Source organism: Bufo gargarizans, chromosome 3 (assembly GCF_014858855.1).
Source record: "Bufo gargarizans isolate SCDJY-AF-19 chromosome 3, ASM1485885v1, whole genome shotgun sequence".
Lineage (NCBI taxonomy): Eukaryota > Metazoa > Chordata > Amphibia > Anura > Bufonidae > Bufo > Bufo gargarizans.
The window spans coordinates 293034344-293048350 of record NC_058082.1 but is presented as its reverse complement, the minus strand read 5'-3'; the positions used below and the strand labels follow the sequence as shown (position 1 = coordinate 293048350).

Below are 14007 nucleotides of genomic sequence, written 5' to 3'. Positions count from 1 at the left end.
TGAGTGGAAGCATTCTAGTTTCTATCCAGTGGCTCCATATATCAGTAGGGGGGTACACTGAGCTGTTGGTTCATTTGGGCAGTGAGCTGCTCCACTGTAGCATGTTGGTCCGCCCCTGCTCTCCTTTGTAGCTGACGTTCACCTCCCATATCAATGGCACATGGTGCTCTGCAGTTTCCACATGACTTTCACCACAGCAGCACGGAAATTCTGCCATGCTTGGTCCGAAAGGCTATAATCATCTCCGATAAATCGAGATATGTACAGACAGCCCATCACACAACTTATGTACCCACCAAGCCAGCTCACGACACGACTGCCTTCATGAACTACACACTGCTGATATCAAAAGTATGAAGTAGTCCTAACCACCCCCAATTAATCAGCTTATTTCCGTAGGAAGAGTCAGACACCTCTAGAGGCCTTCAGCAATTAGACGTTTGTCCATTGCAGGAAAAACCCCTTAGAGTATGTTCACACATAGCAGATATACTACTGAGTGCAGTGCCAGCAAAGTGGAGAGATTGACCTTCGGTGTGGATTTGAAAACCGTCACAAATCCATGGTGGAAACTGTACTATTTGCGGCCATACCCGCAATGTATTTGCACTGCTTTATCCTAAAGACTGAAATTCTGATGTGTATTGATATTTATTACATGTGTTGTGTTGTATTGCACGTCAGTTAGTGTTATGGTTTCCGTCAATGACCAAAATATGAGGCTCAATCTATCTTGTGACATATTTGTATGGCCCAGTGTTGATGCATCTTTGTTTGTTTGTGTTTGTACCGCATTTGTGATGTCCCTGCTTTGCCTTCTTGTTCTGTTCAGGTTCTGTTCTGATGGCTTCAGTGAGCACAGTAGGGAATGTTAATGGATATCATACTTGCCAAGGTGAGCATGTCCATTTGCTGTTTTATCTTTGTTCCTCCTGTGCTGTTATCACTGGAATATTTTGAATTTTTTTTTACTCCATACACAATACTTTGTTTTAATAGATTTGACCGGGATCCAGTGTGATGTCTCTGAGATTAGTCAGGCATATGAAGATCTTGGAGAGGTACTGAATAACCACGAGGAGCAATTATCTTCCATGTTGGAAAAGATGACGAAGGTTCAACAAGAAACAAATCAGATGCTGAAGTGGTTGGAGTCTAAAGAAAGAGTCCTAACTGCTGTCAATGTCTCTCCAACAAAGAGTGAAGCTGTTAGAGCACAAGCAGAACAGAACAAGGTATGTCTTAAATGCATTGATAATCTGTGTTTTCTGCATCAGAGAACGCTTGACATTATCCTTCAATAGTTTTTAATGGGTCACATAAAAAACATGTGTGTCCATTTTTGGCACGTAATCTAGGAGAAAACCGCATTGTATAGCCACACACGGATTATCCACATTGAATGGGGTTAATCCACAGGCAAATTCCGCAGCACACACACGGATTATCCACATTGAATGGGGTTAATCCACAGGCAAATTCCGCAGCAGTGCGAACTGCTTACCATAGCAGAAATGTGAGCATCGATCTAGCATTCCTGCCGTGGGTTCCACAGCAAAAATTCCTTTTCCGATGCGCATTTCAGTTATGTGAACATGCCCTAATTGCACATTTTAATATATCTCCCGCAAGTTGCGGATCTGAGTTAAAAAAAAAAAAAAGTTTGCATAATGGCCGTGCTTCTTTGTACAATCATAACTGTGAAGGACCAGTTCTTTTCGGGCTTCCCTAATTTATTTTTCAGCCATATTATTCTCTGTTTCAGCTGCACAGCTAGATGCATTTCTCTCACAAACAGTGGGTGTCTCGCTTCTGTGAAATTTTCAGCAATGGACTGATGTGACATTCTTTTCCTTCTTTCCCACTATGTTTGTTTTCTGCTCAGGACAGATAAGGAGGAGGAAATCACACTTACAGACAAAAAGGACTCCCCTATAATTTTTAAAAGCTTTGTAGAAGCAATTCTTTTATCGGGCTCAGGATCTCAGCTAGCTTTGACACGCCCCCCTCTTCCTATGAGCTGTCTTCTGAGTCTGTTATAAGTTAGGTGGAAGTAAGACCCCTAGTGGACATGACTTTAAATCTTTTTTCAAGAGGTTGCAGACATATTTTTTCAAAATGAAGTGATTTAGAAATGTGCTAGTTACACCATTCTCTGTTATATATTTCATATTTTTTGTTATTTGCTAGTTTATTAGAGCTAGGCATGTATACCTGAGTTAGTCTTTCAATGATTGTCAAAAGATCTGTAATGACCTTATAATAACAGCTTTCAATGATGTCCTCTGTCCCATTCCACTGCTCCCTTAAAAGACCGTTGCTATGGCTCATCTGTCTCTGGCTATGAAGACGGAGGGGCGGTCCTTCACACTGCTTGCCTGCATTAGGCTTTAGAGTGAGGAGGCGTGTCTCTCAGTAATCCAATCTGATTGGCTGGCAGGGAGCTGCTGGCTACAGCAAGTGTGTATGGGAAGTGAGGGAAAGCAGTTTTGGCCTCAGAGAACTGGCAGAGGAGCCATCTTGAGAAGGTCCTCATATTGTAAATGTTTAAACACCCATAACTAAGGGAAGAAATAAAGGAAAACAGTGGTATGTGAAGAAACTAAATATTGCTTTTTGCATAATGCTGCTGCAGCAGTAACATATGCTAAAATTTGTTTTCTCGCCCATTTTCCTTGGGGGACACAGACCTTGGGTATAGCTCAGCTCCCTAGGAGGCGTGACACTAAGTAAAACTGTTAAGCCCCTCCTCCATCAGCTATACCCTCAGCCTGGAGATAGAGGCTACCAGTTTTAGCTTAGTGTCCAAGGAGGCAAGACACTCCCTGCTACTGCAGGGCTGTTTTCTCCTTGTTATTTTTACTTTTTCTTCTAATTTTGTTATTTTATTTTTTCCTAGGGATACCAGAGACGCATTTGACCTCTCTGCTCTCCCGGGGTTGAGCTGCGCCAGTGCCAACTTATCTGCACTGCTGCCTCCCCCACAGAAGCAATAGGAGGATCTGGGCAGCAATGGCTCCCCTACATCCCGCCAGCTAGGGGGTCGCCCGCACGCCAAGCCCCTCTTCCAGCTTCCTGCCACTGCGGTGCCAGTGGCTGAAGGGGCGACCCTGCTGGAAAGGACTGAGGGTGAAGACGTCGCACGGTGAGATGGCTATTCCAGCCCATACCCCGTCCCTATCTGCAGCATCTACCCCTCTGGGTAAGGGGGGCACCCGTGGTCGCTCATTCTGAGCGCTCATCTGCAGGACAATGCAGCACAGCAGCATCCTCAGCACCCCCACGCTCCCCCCCCCCCTCTCCCCCCCCTCATCGGGGCTGACTCCATTTTTCTCTTCTCTCTCTCCCCCTTCCCGCCGAGAACGGGGGGCGGGGCTTAGCGGTCCCGGCAGGGGGCGGGGCTTCCGCGCGTCATTTTGGGGGCGGAGCTACGTTCTCCTTCACAGGAGACATTTCAAGCGCTGGAGGGGGCGGAGCTTGTTCCCCGCGCTTTCTGCTGAGGTTTCCCGCGCTTCCTCACTCCTGACAGGAAGCTGGGACACGGTGGGGGACTCTAACCTCCTGTGTACATCGCTCGGCTTCTGTGGGCGCTCTCTGCTGCTCACTGCTGTTCACTGCTTCTCTGCTGCTGCTGATCTGGGCCATCTCCTGACGTTCTTCTGAGGCACTGGTAGGACAGTTAACCCTCTCCTAACCCTCCTGGTCATAGCTGCTATAACCCTTTGTGGTCTCTATATTAGAGTACAACCACACTTCAGCATGTCAGATCCCACAGATGCCCCCAAACCCTGGTACCATGCCTGTACCGCCTGTAAGGAACTTTTTCCGCGTGGGCAATCTGAGCCGCATTGCCTTGCATGTCAGGCCCCGGTGCAGGGCCCGCTTCCCGCTGCGCCCCCCGGTGCCTCTGAACCCCCTGACTGGGCTAGGTCTCTGTCTCAGGCGGTGGAAAGCCTTACACACGTAGTGGGCCGTCTCGTGGATAGACCGCCTCTCCCGCAGGCTGCCACAATCCCTGTCGCACCCGCTGGGACTACCGTTTCTGCCGCCCCCACTGGTTCCCTGCCTCCCAGCGAATCTTCCAGGGCCCGGCATACTCAGAAACGTTCAAGGGTTGAGCGCACATCTTCTCCAGATGCTTCGCTCTCTCCGCCATGCGTGCGAGCTCAGTCAAGTCTATCCTCTCAAAGGGATACGCTTTCTGAGGGAGAACTGGCGGATTCGGACGTGGACATGGACTCAGAGCTTCCGTCCAAATTGGCGTCCGCGGTGGGGCATCTTGTCACTAGCATCCGTGATACCTTTCAGCTACACGATGACCCCCCCCAGCTCTGAACAGGCCGGCGTGTCCTTTCTCCGCCCCAAACAGGCCTCCAAGGTTTTTCCCATACACGCTGATTTTTCTTCTGTGGTATCCAAGGCTTGGACTCGGCCTAACGTCCGCTTTATTACACCCAAAAAGCTGGACATTTGTTATCCCTTTCCAGCGGATTCTGTGACCACGTGGACATCCCCGCCTAAGGTTGATCCTCCCGTGGCTCGCCTGTCCAAAAGCACTACTATTCCTGTACAGGACGGATCTTCCCTCCAGTCTGTTGAGGACCGTCGTACGGAATCCCTCTCCAAGGCCATATTTACTGCCTCTGGTTCGGCCCTTAGACCGGTCTTTGCCTCCGCCTGGGTTGGCAAAGCGGTCTCTGAATGGGGTTTGCAACTGGAACGGGAGTTAGGGTCGGACGTCCCTGTTCAGGACCTCCGTTCCTTAGCCCAACTAATTGTTCAGGCCGGAAAATTCGTCTGTGAGGCCTCCCTTGATGCGGGTGCCCTCATTGCCCGTTCCTCTGCCCTGGCAGTTTCTGTCAGGAGGGAACTCTGGCTGAAGGTTTGGGCGGCGGACGCCGCTTCCAAACGCTCTTTGGCCGGCCTACCATTCACGGGTTCCCGCCTGTTCGGAACCCGTCTGGACGAACTTATATCAGAGGCCACGGGTGGGAAGAGTACTCACCTCCCCCAGTCCAGGCCAATGGGCGCCCCCCGTGGTCGCGCTGGTTCGTCCCGTTTTCGGTCCTTTCGCAAGCCCACCGGGTCTAGACCCGCGGCCAGTTCTTCTTCCTCTGGCCCAGCCCAGGATAGACGCAAGAAGCCGTTTTTTCGGACGCAACCTACCTGGCGCAAGTCCCAGCCTGCACGGGCTCCCACAGGCCAGCAGCCCTCTGCCTGAAGGTGCGCCCCCACCCACCCGGGTGGGGGGCCGCCTTCTCCTATTCAGGAACGTATGGCGGGCCCACATCTCAGACGCATGGGCGCTCGAGATTGTATCTTGCGGATACAAAATCGAATTTGCGTCCATTCCGCCAGACCGTTTCTTCCGATCCCGTCCTCCGCGAGATCCCGTACGAGTGGCCGCCTTCTTCGCGGCCATTCACTCTCTAATGGACAAGGGTGTCGTCGCCCCCGTGCCTCCGACGGAAAGGTTCAGGGGGTTCTACTCGAACCTCTTTGTGGTTCCCAAGAAGGAAGGCTCAGTGCGTCCGATCTTGGACCTAAAACGCCTGAACCGTTTTCTCCGACTGCAGAGATTCCGGATGGAGTCTCTCAGGTCCGCAGTGGCCTCCCTGGAAAGAGGGGATTTCATGGCCTCAATCGACATTCAGGATGCATACCTCCACGTTCCGGTTGCTCCATGTCATCACCGCTTCCTGCGCTTTGCGGTGGGGGACGATCACTTCCAATTCGTCGCCCTTCCCTTTGGTCTGGCGACTGCTCCTCGAGTGTTCACCAAGGTCCTGGCCCCTGTCTTGGCCCTTCTACGTTCAAGAAGTGTTTTTCTTCTCCCATACTTGGACGACATCCTGGTCAAGGCACCCTCCTTCTCTCAGACATCCCGCAGTGTGGAACTCACTCTGGAGACCCTGACGCGGTTCGGTTGGATTATCAACCACCCCAAATCTTCCCTTACCCCCTCCAGACGGCTGATCTTCCTGGGGATGCTCCTGGATACAGAGTTGGCGGAGGTCCGCCTTCCGTCGGACAAGCGTCTGGCCCTTCGCGGGTCGGTTCGCAGTCTCCTCCGTCATCACCGCCCTTCCCTCAGATCCAGCATGCGGTTGTTGGGAAAGATGGTTGCCTGTTTCGAAGCGATGCCGTTCGCACAATTCCGATCCCGCACCTTTCAGAGGGCAATTCTGTCGGCCTGGGACAAATCACTGAGGAGTCTGGACAGGACCTTTCTTCTGCCTCCCCTGGCTCGAGCTTCCCTCGGCTGGTGGTTGCATATCCCTCTAAGGGGGAAGTCCTTCCTTCCACTGAACTGGCTGGTGATTACCACAGATGCCAGCTTACGGGGGTGGGGGGGGTTTTTCCCTCCCCGGTCCGTCCAGGGCGTTTGGTCTCTATCGGAGTCCAGACTTCCAATCAATATTCTGGAACTGAGGGCGATTCTTCTGTCCCTCAGACACTGGACCAATCTGCTGAGGGCCACCCTGTTCGGATCCAATCGGACAATGCCACGGCTGTGGCATACATAAACCATCAGGGAGGCACTCGCAGCGCTGCAGCGATGCAAGAGGTGACCCTCATTCTCCTCTGGGCGGAGACGCACGTGCCGGCCTTATCTGCGATTTACATCCCGGGGGTGGACAACTGGGCGGCGGATTTCCTCAGCCGGTCCACCATCGACCCGGGAGAATGGTCCCTGCACCCAGAGGTGTTCGAAGCCCTTTGTCTTCGCTGGGGTCGCCCCGACGTGGACCTCATGGCCTCCAAATTCAACCACCATACCTGGCCAGGGCACGGGACCCGAAGGCATACGGCGCCGACGCGCTCGTCCTTCCGTGGCGCGAATTCTCCCTTCTGTACGTCTTTCCTCCTTTTCCCCTCCTGCCACGGGTTCTTCGGAGGATCGCGGCAGAGGGCGTCCCCGCGATTCTAATCGCCCCGGATTGGCCCCGCCGGTCTTGGTACGCCGACCTAATGTTGCTGTTGGCAGACGCACCGTGGCCACTGCCCTCCAGGGAAGACCTTCTCTCTCAGGGACCGATCTTCCACGAGCATTTAGGCTCGCTACGTTTGACGGCGTGGCTATTGAGACCGCCGTCTTAACGCGACGGGGTTTCTCCGCGGACGTAGTCCGCACCATGATCCGGGCTCGTAGCCCGTATCCTCTAGGATCTACTATCGGGTTTGGAGGTCCTATCTGGGGTTCTGTGAGTCCCGGAGCATCCCACCTCTCCGGTTTTCTCTTCCCACAATCCTGTCCTTCCTCCAGTCGGGTCTGGACCTGGGGCTGTGCCTCAGTTCTCTGAAGGGTCAGATTTCGGCGCTGTCTATTCTTCTCCAGCGTCCCCTGGCCCCTCTAGGGCCAATTAAGACCTTTTTACAAGGGGTGGCTCACTCTGTTCCGCCGTACCGCCCTCCAGTTCCTTCCTGGGACCTGAATGTGGTGCTCTCGGCGCTCCAATCAGCCCCCTTCGAGCCTTTACGGGAGGTCTCCCTTCGCCTTCTGTCCTGCAAGGTCCTCTTTCTTGTGGCCGTCACGTCTCTCCGACGGGTGTCGGAGTTAGCGGCTCTTTCTTGCTCCGAACCTTTCCTGATCTTCCACCAGGATAAGGTTGTGCTTCGGCCTGTCCCGACTTTCCTGCCAAAGGTGGTCTCCGCCTTTCACATCAATGAGGACATCGTCCTTCCGTCGCTCTGTCCCTCTCCTTCCCACCCCAGAGAACGGGAACTGCACCGTCTGGATGTGGTCAGGGCGTTGAGGATTTACTTGGAGGTCACCGGGTCCTTTCGGCGCACGGACTCCCTGTTTGTGGTTCCGGAGGGTTCGCGCAAAGGGTTGGCGGTCTCCAAGGTGGCTATTGCCCGTTTCATTAAACTGGCGGTGTCTGAGGCTTATCGAGCCAAGGGCAGACCTCCGCCTTTTGGCGTCACTGCTCATTCCACCAGAGCAGTCGGAGCTTCCTGGGCGCAGAGGCATCGGGCCTCGGCTGAACAGTTGTGCAAAGCAGCCACTTGGTCCTCTCTGCACACTTTCACAAAGTTCTATAGGGTGCATACGCATGCATCAGCGGATGCTGCGTTGGGCCGCCTGGTTTTGCAGGCAGCGGTTTCCTGATGCTCTGGTGGTGTTCCGCCTTGGGTTTGTGGTCCCTCCCTTCTTGGACTGCTCTTGAACGTCCCAAGGTCTGTGTCCCCCAAGGAAAATGGGCGAGAAAAGGAGATTTTTGTATAACTTACCAGTTAAATCTCTTTCTCGCTCTTCCTTGGGGGACACAGCACCCACCCTTCTGTGTTTGGTTACAGGGTTATGGTCTGGCGCCCCGTTGGGTTGCTGGCTGGTTGTTTCCGTTATTGGTTGTTATCCTTTCACTACTTGGACACGCAACTGGTAGCCTCTATCTCCAGGCTGAGGGTATAGCTGATGGAGGAGGGGCTTAACAGTTTTACTTAGTGTCACGCCTCCTAGGGAGCTGAGCTATACCCAAGGTCTGTGTCCCCCAAGGAAGAGCGAGAAAGAGATTTAACTGGTAAGTTATACAAAAATCTCCTTTTTTTTTTCTTTATGAAAACATATCAGTTACCCTTTAAGGGTATATTCACACGGGATGCATACACTGTGGATTTTTTCATCTGGATTTTGTGGGAGGATATTCTGCCTATTACATTAGCAGCATATTAGATGAGATGTTACTACAGGGTGAGGCTGCACTGTGGCTTTTTCTAGTGCAACTGATTGATTTTAATTGTTTAACTACAGCTGCAGTCCAGATGAATGCATTCAGTTGAATGGAATCTTGTGGACTACAGCTGTCGCTCAATTAGCCAAGGCCTAAATCTCATACAAATAAAATGTATAGTGTAAAATTCTACAACAAATCCATATGTAACTCTTGCAGATTTTTCTGGGGTTTTGATACAGGTAGTATTTTTCCTCTCACTTTATGTACTGTCTTGCCTGTTATGACTAGTGTCACTCGGTATACACCTTTCACCATTATAAGAGATGCTAACACTCTCACTTTCAGATTTATTTCTCCCATTTGCTTACATTGTTCTGTGGCCATTATATAATAATACCATTTGTAGATGCCATTTTGGTGCATAGTGAACGTATGAAGACTTGTCACCTCCACTCTGACTGAACACAAAGTCAGTGAAAAACTTAATAATAATAAGTCACACATGAGAATTGTAGGTGTTTGAAAAATGTGTGTGTGGGGACATAAGTAGTGTTCTTGTGGTAACTCGGCTGCTACTGTATCTTTCATAGAGAGGAGTAGAAAGTGCCCGTGCATGGGTGACCTCCGCTCCATTCTTCTTCTGCCCACCAGCTCATGTATAGAAAAAGGAAAACATAGGGCTTCTGTTCCAGTGACTGGTGGGGATCGTAGTGGTTTTGGCCTAACATTTACTTGATATTCTATAAATGACACCAGAGCTGTGTAGTTGAGCTGCACATTGATCTAGTTACAGTAACAGCTACATCTGTTGGCATCCTGTCAATTAGCTGATGAGTTTTTTTTTTTTTTTTTTATATATCATCTTGTTAGGAATTCATATCTGAACTCGAGAAGAGTTCTGAAAAAGTGGAAAAGTTGAAAGCTGAATTGAAAGATTTGCTGGAGAAGCATCCCAACTCCCCTGAGGCCGAAACCTGGAGGCAAATGCTGGAAAACCTTAGTAAGAATGTGTTACAGCATAAAAAAAATCTAGAAATCTGATTTCTGTATCTTTACACCCTTGGGAAGAGTTTATTCTTTAGTAATATATTAGAACAATTAAAGCTAAAATTTCAAATGGATAATCAGCTATTATAAGAGCTCTGCGTCATCCACACTGCATGCTTCAATTTCAAGTACGGTAATATTCAGCAATACACAATTTTTTTTAGTGCAGAAAATACTAGCATATTTCTTTGTTTTTTTAGATGAACAGTGGGATCGAGCAAATCAAGTGACCTCTGAGCGACAGCAAAAACTGGAGGAGTCTGCCAACCAACTGGCTATCTTCCAAGCTGCGGGCTCCCAGCTACGGCCTTGGTTGACAGAGAAGGAGCTGATGATGAGTGTTTTGGGGCCTCTTTCAATTGATCCCAATATGTTGAGCGCACAGAAACAGCAGGTTCAGGTGAGGAGGGCATTAACTGTTTCTGACAGGATGTGTTTGATATTTCATGGTATAGCTGAATCAAGAGCTTCACGTTTGGAATGTTTAGAAGTGCAGGATTTTTTACCCTTTTTTAGATATAACTGTTGAATTCATTCACAGTGACAGTGCTCCATTCAGTTATATAAACATATATCTATCCTAAGAGGAAAATAAATCGGAAATGATATAAGGGCAGACTAGATGGACCGCATGGCCTTTTTCTGTCGTCATCCTTGTCATGGAAATAAATGAAAGGTTCAGTCGCAGTGTATACATTTTGGCAGAGTTCATATAGACATATAAATGAGTTGGTTTATTACAACACATTTGCTATCGTCTTGTGAATCCTGGCTTCTGATGCACGTTCTGCTCTGTTGTGTCTTGACTTTGTGTATTCTGATCTGTCACTTTATACAAACACTGCTATGTTATTTTTGTTCCAGTTTATGTTAAAGGAATTTGAAGCTCGCAAAGCCCAGTATGAAGAGCTAAAGCATGCAGCCTATGGTATCCTAACAGGACCTGGAGATGAATCTCCATCCACCAGCCAGGTTGAAGATGATTTCCATGAAATCAGTCAAAAGTGGACAGAGTTAACCAACCGTCTGAATTCCAGAGCTGACCATATTGACCAAGCTGCTGTGAAGAGTTCTCATTACCAAGAGGTCCTACAAGGTCTTACAAACAAGATGAAACAGACTGGCAAGAAGCTTGGTGCACAGCCAGCAGTTAGCAGTCAACCTGACGCAGTAAAGCAACAGTTGCAAGAAACTAGCGGAATTCGATCAGAACTGGAGGCCCTTGCTCAGGAAGTCACAGAAGCTCAGGTCTTATGCAGTGAATTGTCCGAACTTGTGGCAGAACCATACCTCAAAGATGAACTTCAAAAGCGGCTTGACACTGTCGCCCTTCCTCTTAAAGGGATGGAAGATTTGGCAGGTAAAACATATTCACAAATATCTAGTCTTATTGTTGCACATTTTTTGTCAAAATTAATGTATTAACAAAGTATTGTATTTTGCAGCGGATCGTGTAAATCGGCTGCAGACAGCTCTTGCTAGTTCTCAGCAGTTTCAGCAGATGTTTGATGAGTTGAGAAACTGGTTGGATGAAAAGCAGACCCAGCAGTCCCAAAGTCAACCAATATCATGCAAACTGGAAAAGTTACAATCTCTACATCAGGACCAGGAGGAATTCCAGAAAACATTGAACCAGAATAGTGGGTCTTATGAAATGATCGTTGCTGAGGGTGAGTCTTTGCTTCTGTCCTCTCAGCCTGGCGAAGAAAAAACTGCACTTCAAAATCAGTTAGGATGTCTGAAATCAAACTGGGAGGAGTTAGGGAAGAAGACATCAGAAAGACTTGGCAAAATGAAAGATTGTTTGCATAAAGCCCAGAAGTACAAAAGACATGTTGAAGATCTTGTGCCTTGCTTAGATGACTGTGAGAACCAACTTAAAGAAATGCAGGTCACTCTTGACCCCATGCAACTTGATGCCCAGCTTATAAGAGCAAAGGTTCTACAAAGTGAAATAGACAAGAAACATTCTCTGTTGGAGATGATGAACACCACAGCTGATCTCCTTACTGAAGCTGCTGAAGTTGATGACCAAGAAATTTTAGAGGAGAAAGCCGAACTGAATCAGAGGATGGACAGTGTCACGGAACAGCTCCACGACAAGGCAGGGTCTATTGAAGAGATGTCCTTGAGGCTCAAAGAACTTAATGATAGTTTTAAAAATATTGATAAGAAGCTGGAAGGAGCAAAACATCACTTGGCGATCTATGCAGCACTTGGTTCTCAAGCTTGTAGCAGTAAGAACTTAGAAAACATGAAGTCCCAGCAGGAAATGCTCCAGAACTTGGACACACAAGTTCAGTACTTGAAAAACATTATCCAAGGTTTGACTGAAGATGCACCAAAAGGTTCTGATGTCTCTTGTCTCCTGCGCCAGGCAGAAGATGTACAACATGACTTTGAGACCATAAAACAAGAGGTGAATGAGTGTTGCTTAAATATGGAACAAAAACTTCAAGGAATTGGTCAATTTCATGCTCATGTTAGAGAAATATTCTCAAATCTGACTGATCTAGATGATGAGCTTGATAACATGGGCCCAGTGGGGCGAGATGTAGACAGCCTGAGGTCACAAACTGAAGTCATCGAGAAGTTTTTAGAAACTGTACAAGCCCTAAAATCCGATGTAGAGTTCTCAGAAAAGAAATGCAGGGTTATGTTAGAGAACGAGGGAGGACCTGATCTTATTGCATTAATGCGAGAACTTGGCACGTTGAATAAGCAGTGTATTAAACTGACTGAAAGGGGCAAAAATCGACAGGAGCAATTGAAGGCCACACTGGGAAGAATTGAGGACTTCAACGTGAAACTAAAAGAGCTGAAGCACCAGATTTTGACGGCAGAGGGCAGCAGTGCATTGCAGGAGGTGGTTGGGACTGAAGTGGAAGCTATTAAGCAGCAATTAAAAGATTTTAAGGTACAAATTCAATTACTTTTCAGATTTTGTCTTAAACGTGTTCCTTTAACTAAAGACTCTGCACGGTACGTGCTTGCTTCTACTTATATGAGAGTAATCTGTATTGTGATCATCTCTAGTAAAATCAAAGTACCACTGCACACTCTTAATTATGATGCAAGTAAAATATCTTCAATCCTGACGTTTCAGTCCTATTCTTGGTCACAGAGTCACAAGAGGAAGAGGAGAGCCCCAGTGAACAACGGTGTGGCACTGTTGGGGTGGCACATATTGCACTGGTATGCCAACCCCACAGCGCTACACTGCTGTTTACTGGGGCTCTCCTCTTCCTTCTGCCCTCCTCTGGTGACTCTGTGACCAAGGTCCAAGTATAGGACCGAAACGTCACAATAAAAGATATTTTACTTGCATCATATTAAAGAGTGTTCGGTGGCACTTCGATTTTACTGACAGTGGGGTATATCCAACCCATTCTGCACCCCATAACCTGGGACATCTCAACTATATGTCATAATTTACATTCTGAACCTGCTGTGAGATTTGCTTTTATGTTCTGTAATAATAAAATTGCCCTTTTTAGGACTTTATATCATTAGGTAAAAATATGGGCATTATGCATGCCATCATTCACTTGTGTTCTGTTGCCTGCAGGCTTGTCACTAACTCAGATAGGTGGCTGTATTCTAACGAATAAAGAACTTGCCTAAAGGGAATGTGCTGCTCATGTATATATAAACTGTGTATATAGAGAGAGAGAGCGAGTGCTGATTTCTGCTAAGCGGGGCCTGAAGAATTTTTCTGAAAATATAGCTTAATGTTTCCAAGCATTGATGGTAATATAGTTTACAAAGGTCTGATGTAGTACATAATGTGATTATGGTACCCAGGGATTATAAAATGTCTCTAGGGGTATTTGCACTGCCCTCATTATGTGTGTTAAATCGGTGCGGCACAGTGCATGATCATAGCCTTGAGTACATTGAGGTCCTTTTTTGAGTAGGAATACTTGGTTTCTGATGACCTTACAGTTTAGATAGATGTCAGCCAAACTCATTAAGCATCTTATGTGTATGGGAGTATCATGATCTCAGGGGCGAATTGGGGTTGGGCAGGTTGGATTTCAGCATGCACGATCCTTTTGTTCTCATAGAAAATAAGTCACTGACACAGGTGTCTGGCAGAGGCTTACTCCCCTCTTTCTATTGAGAGCACATGCACACTAGGCCGAGCCAAGCATTCTTACTAATTATTATTAAGGAACAGTAAGGACATGATAGACATGATAGCGTTATTCTTTTCCGGCATAGAGTTCCATCAAAAGGGCTCTATGCCGGAAAAGAGCTGATCAGGCATATCCCAAAGCAT

General features: G+C 48.1%; 1 protein-coding gene across 1 annotated transcript in view; it reads left to right on the top strand.

Annotated features, from left to right (window-relative positions):
* LOC122932160 (microtubule-actin cross-linking factor 1-like) overlaps positions 1-14007 on the top strand; it is a 259477-nt gene that overhangs the window by 158834 nt on the left and 86636 nt on the right. The window contains 6 exon segments of the mRNA XM_044286418.1: positions 833-895; positions 1000-1235; positions 9549-9678; positions 9926-10125; positions 10590-11085; positions 11171-12642. Of these exon segments, the coding sequence (XP_044142353.1) occupies positions 833-895; positions 1000-1235; positions 9549-9678; positions 9926-10125; positions 10590-11085; positions 11171-12642 (2597 nt within the window).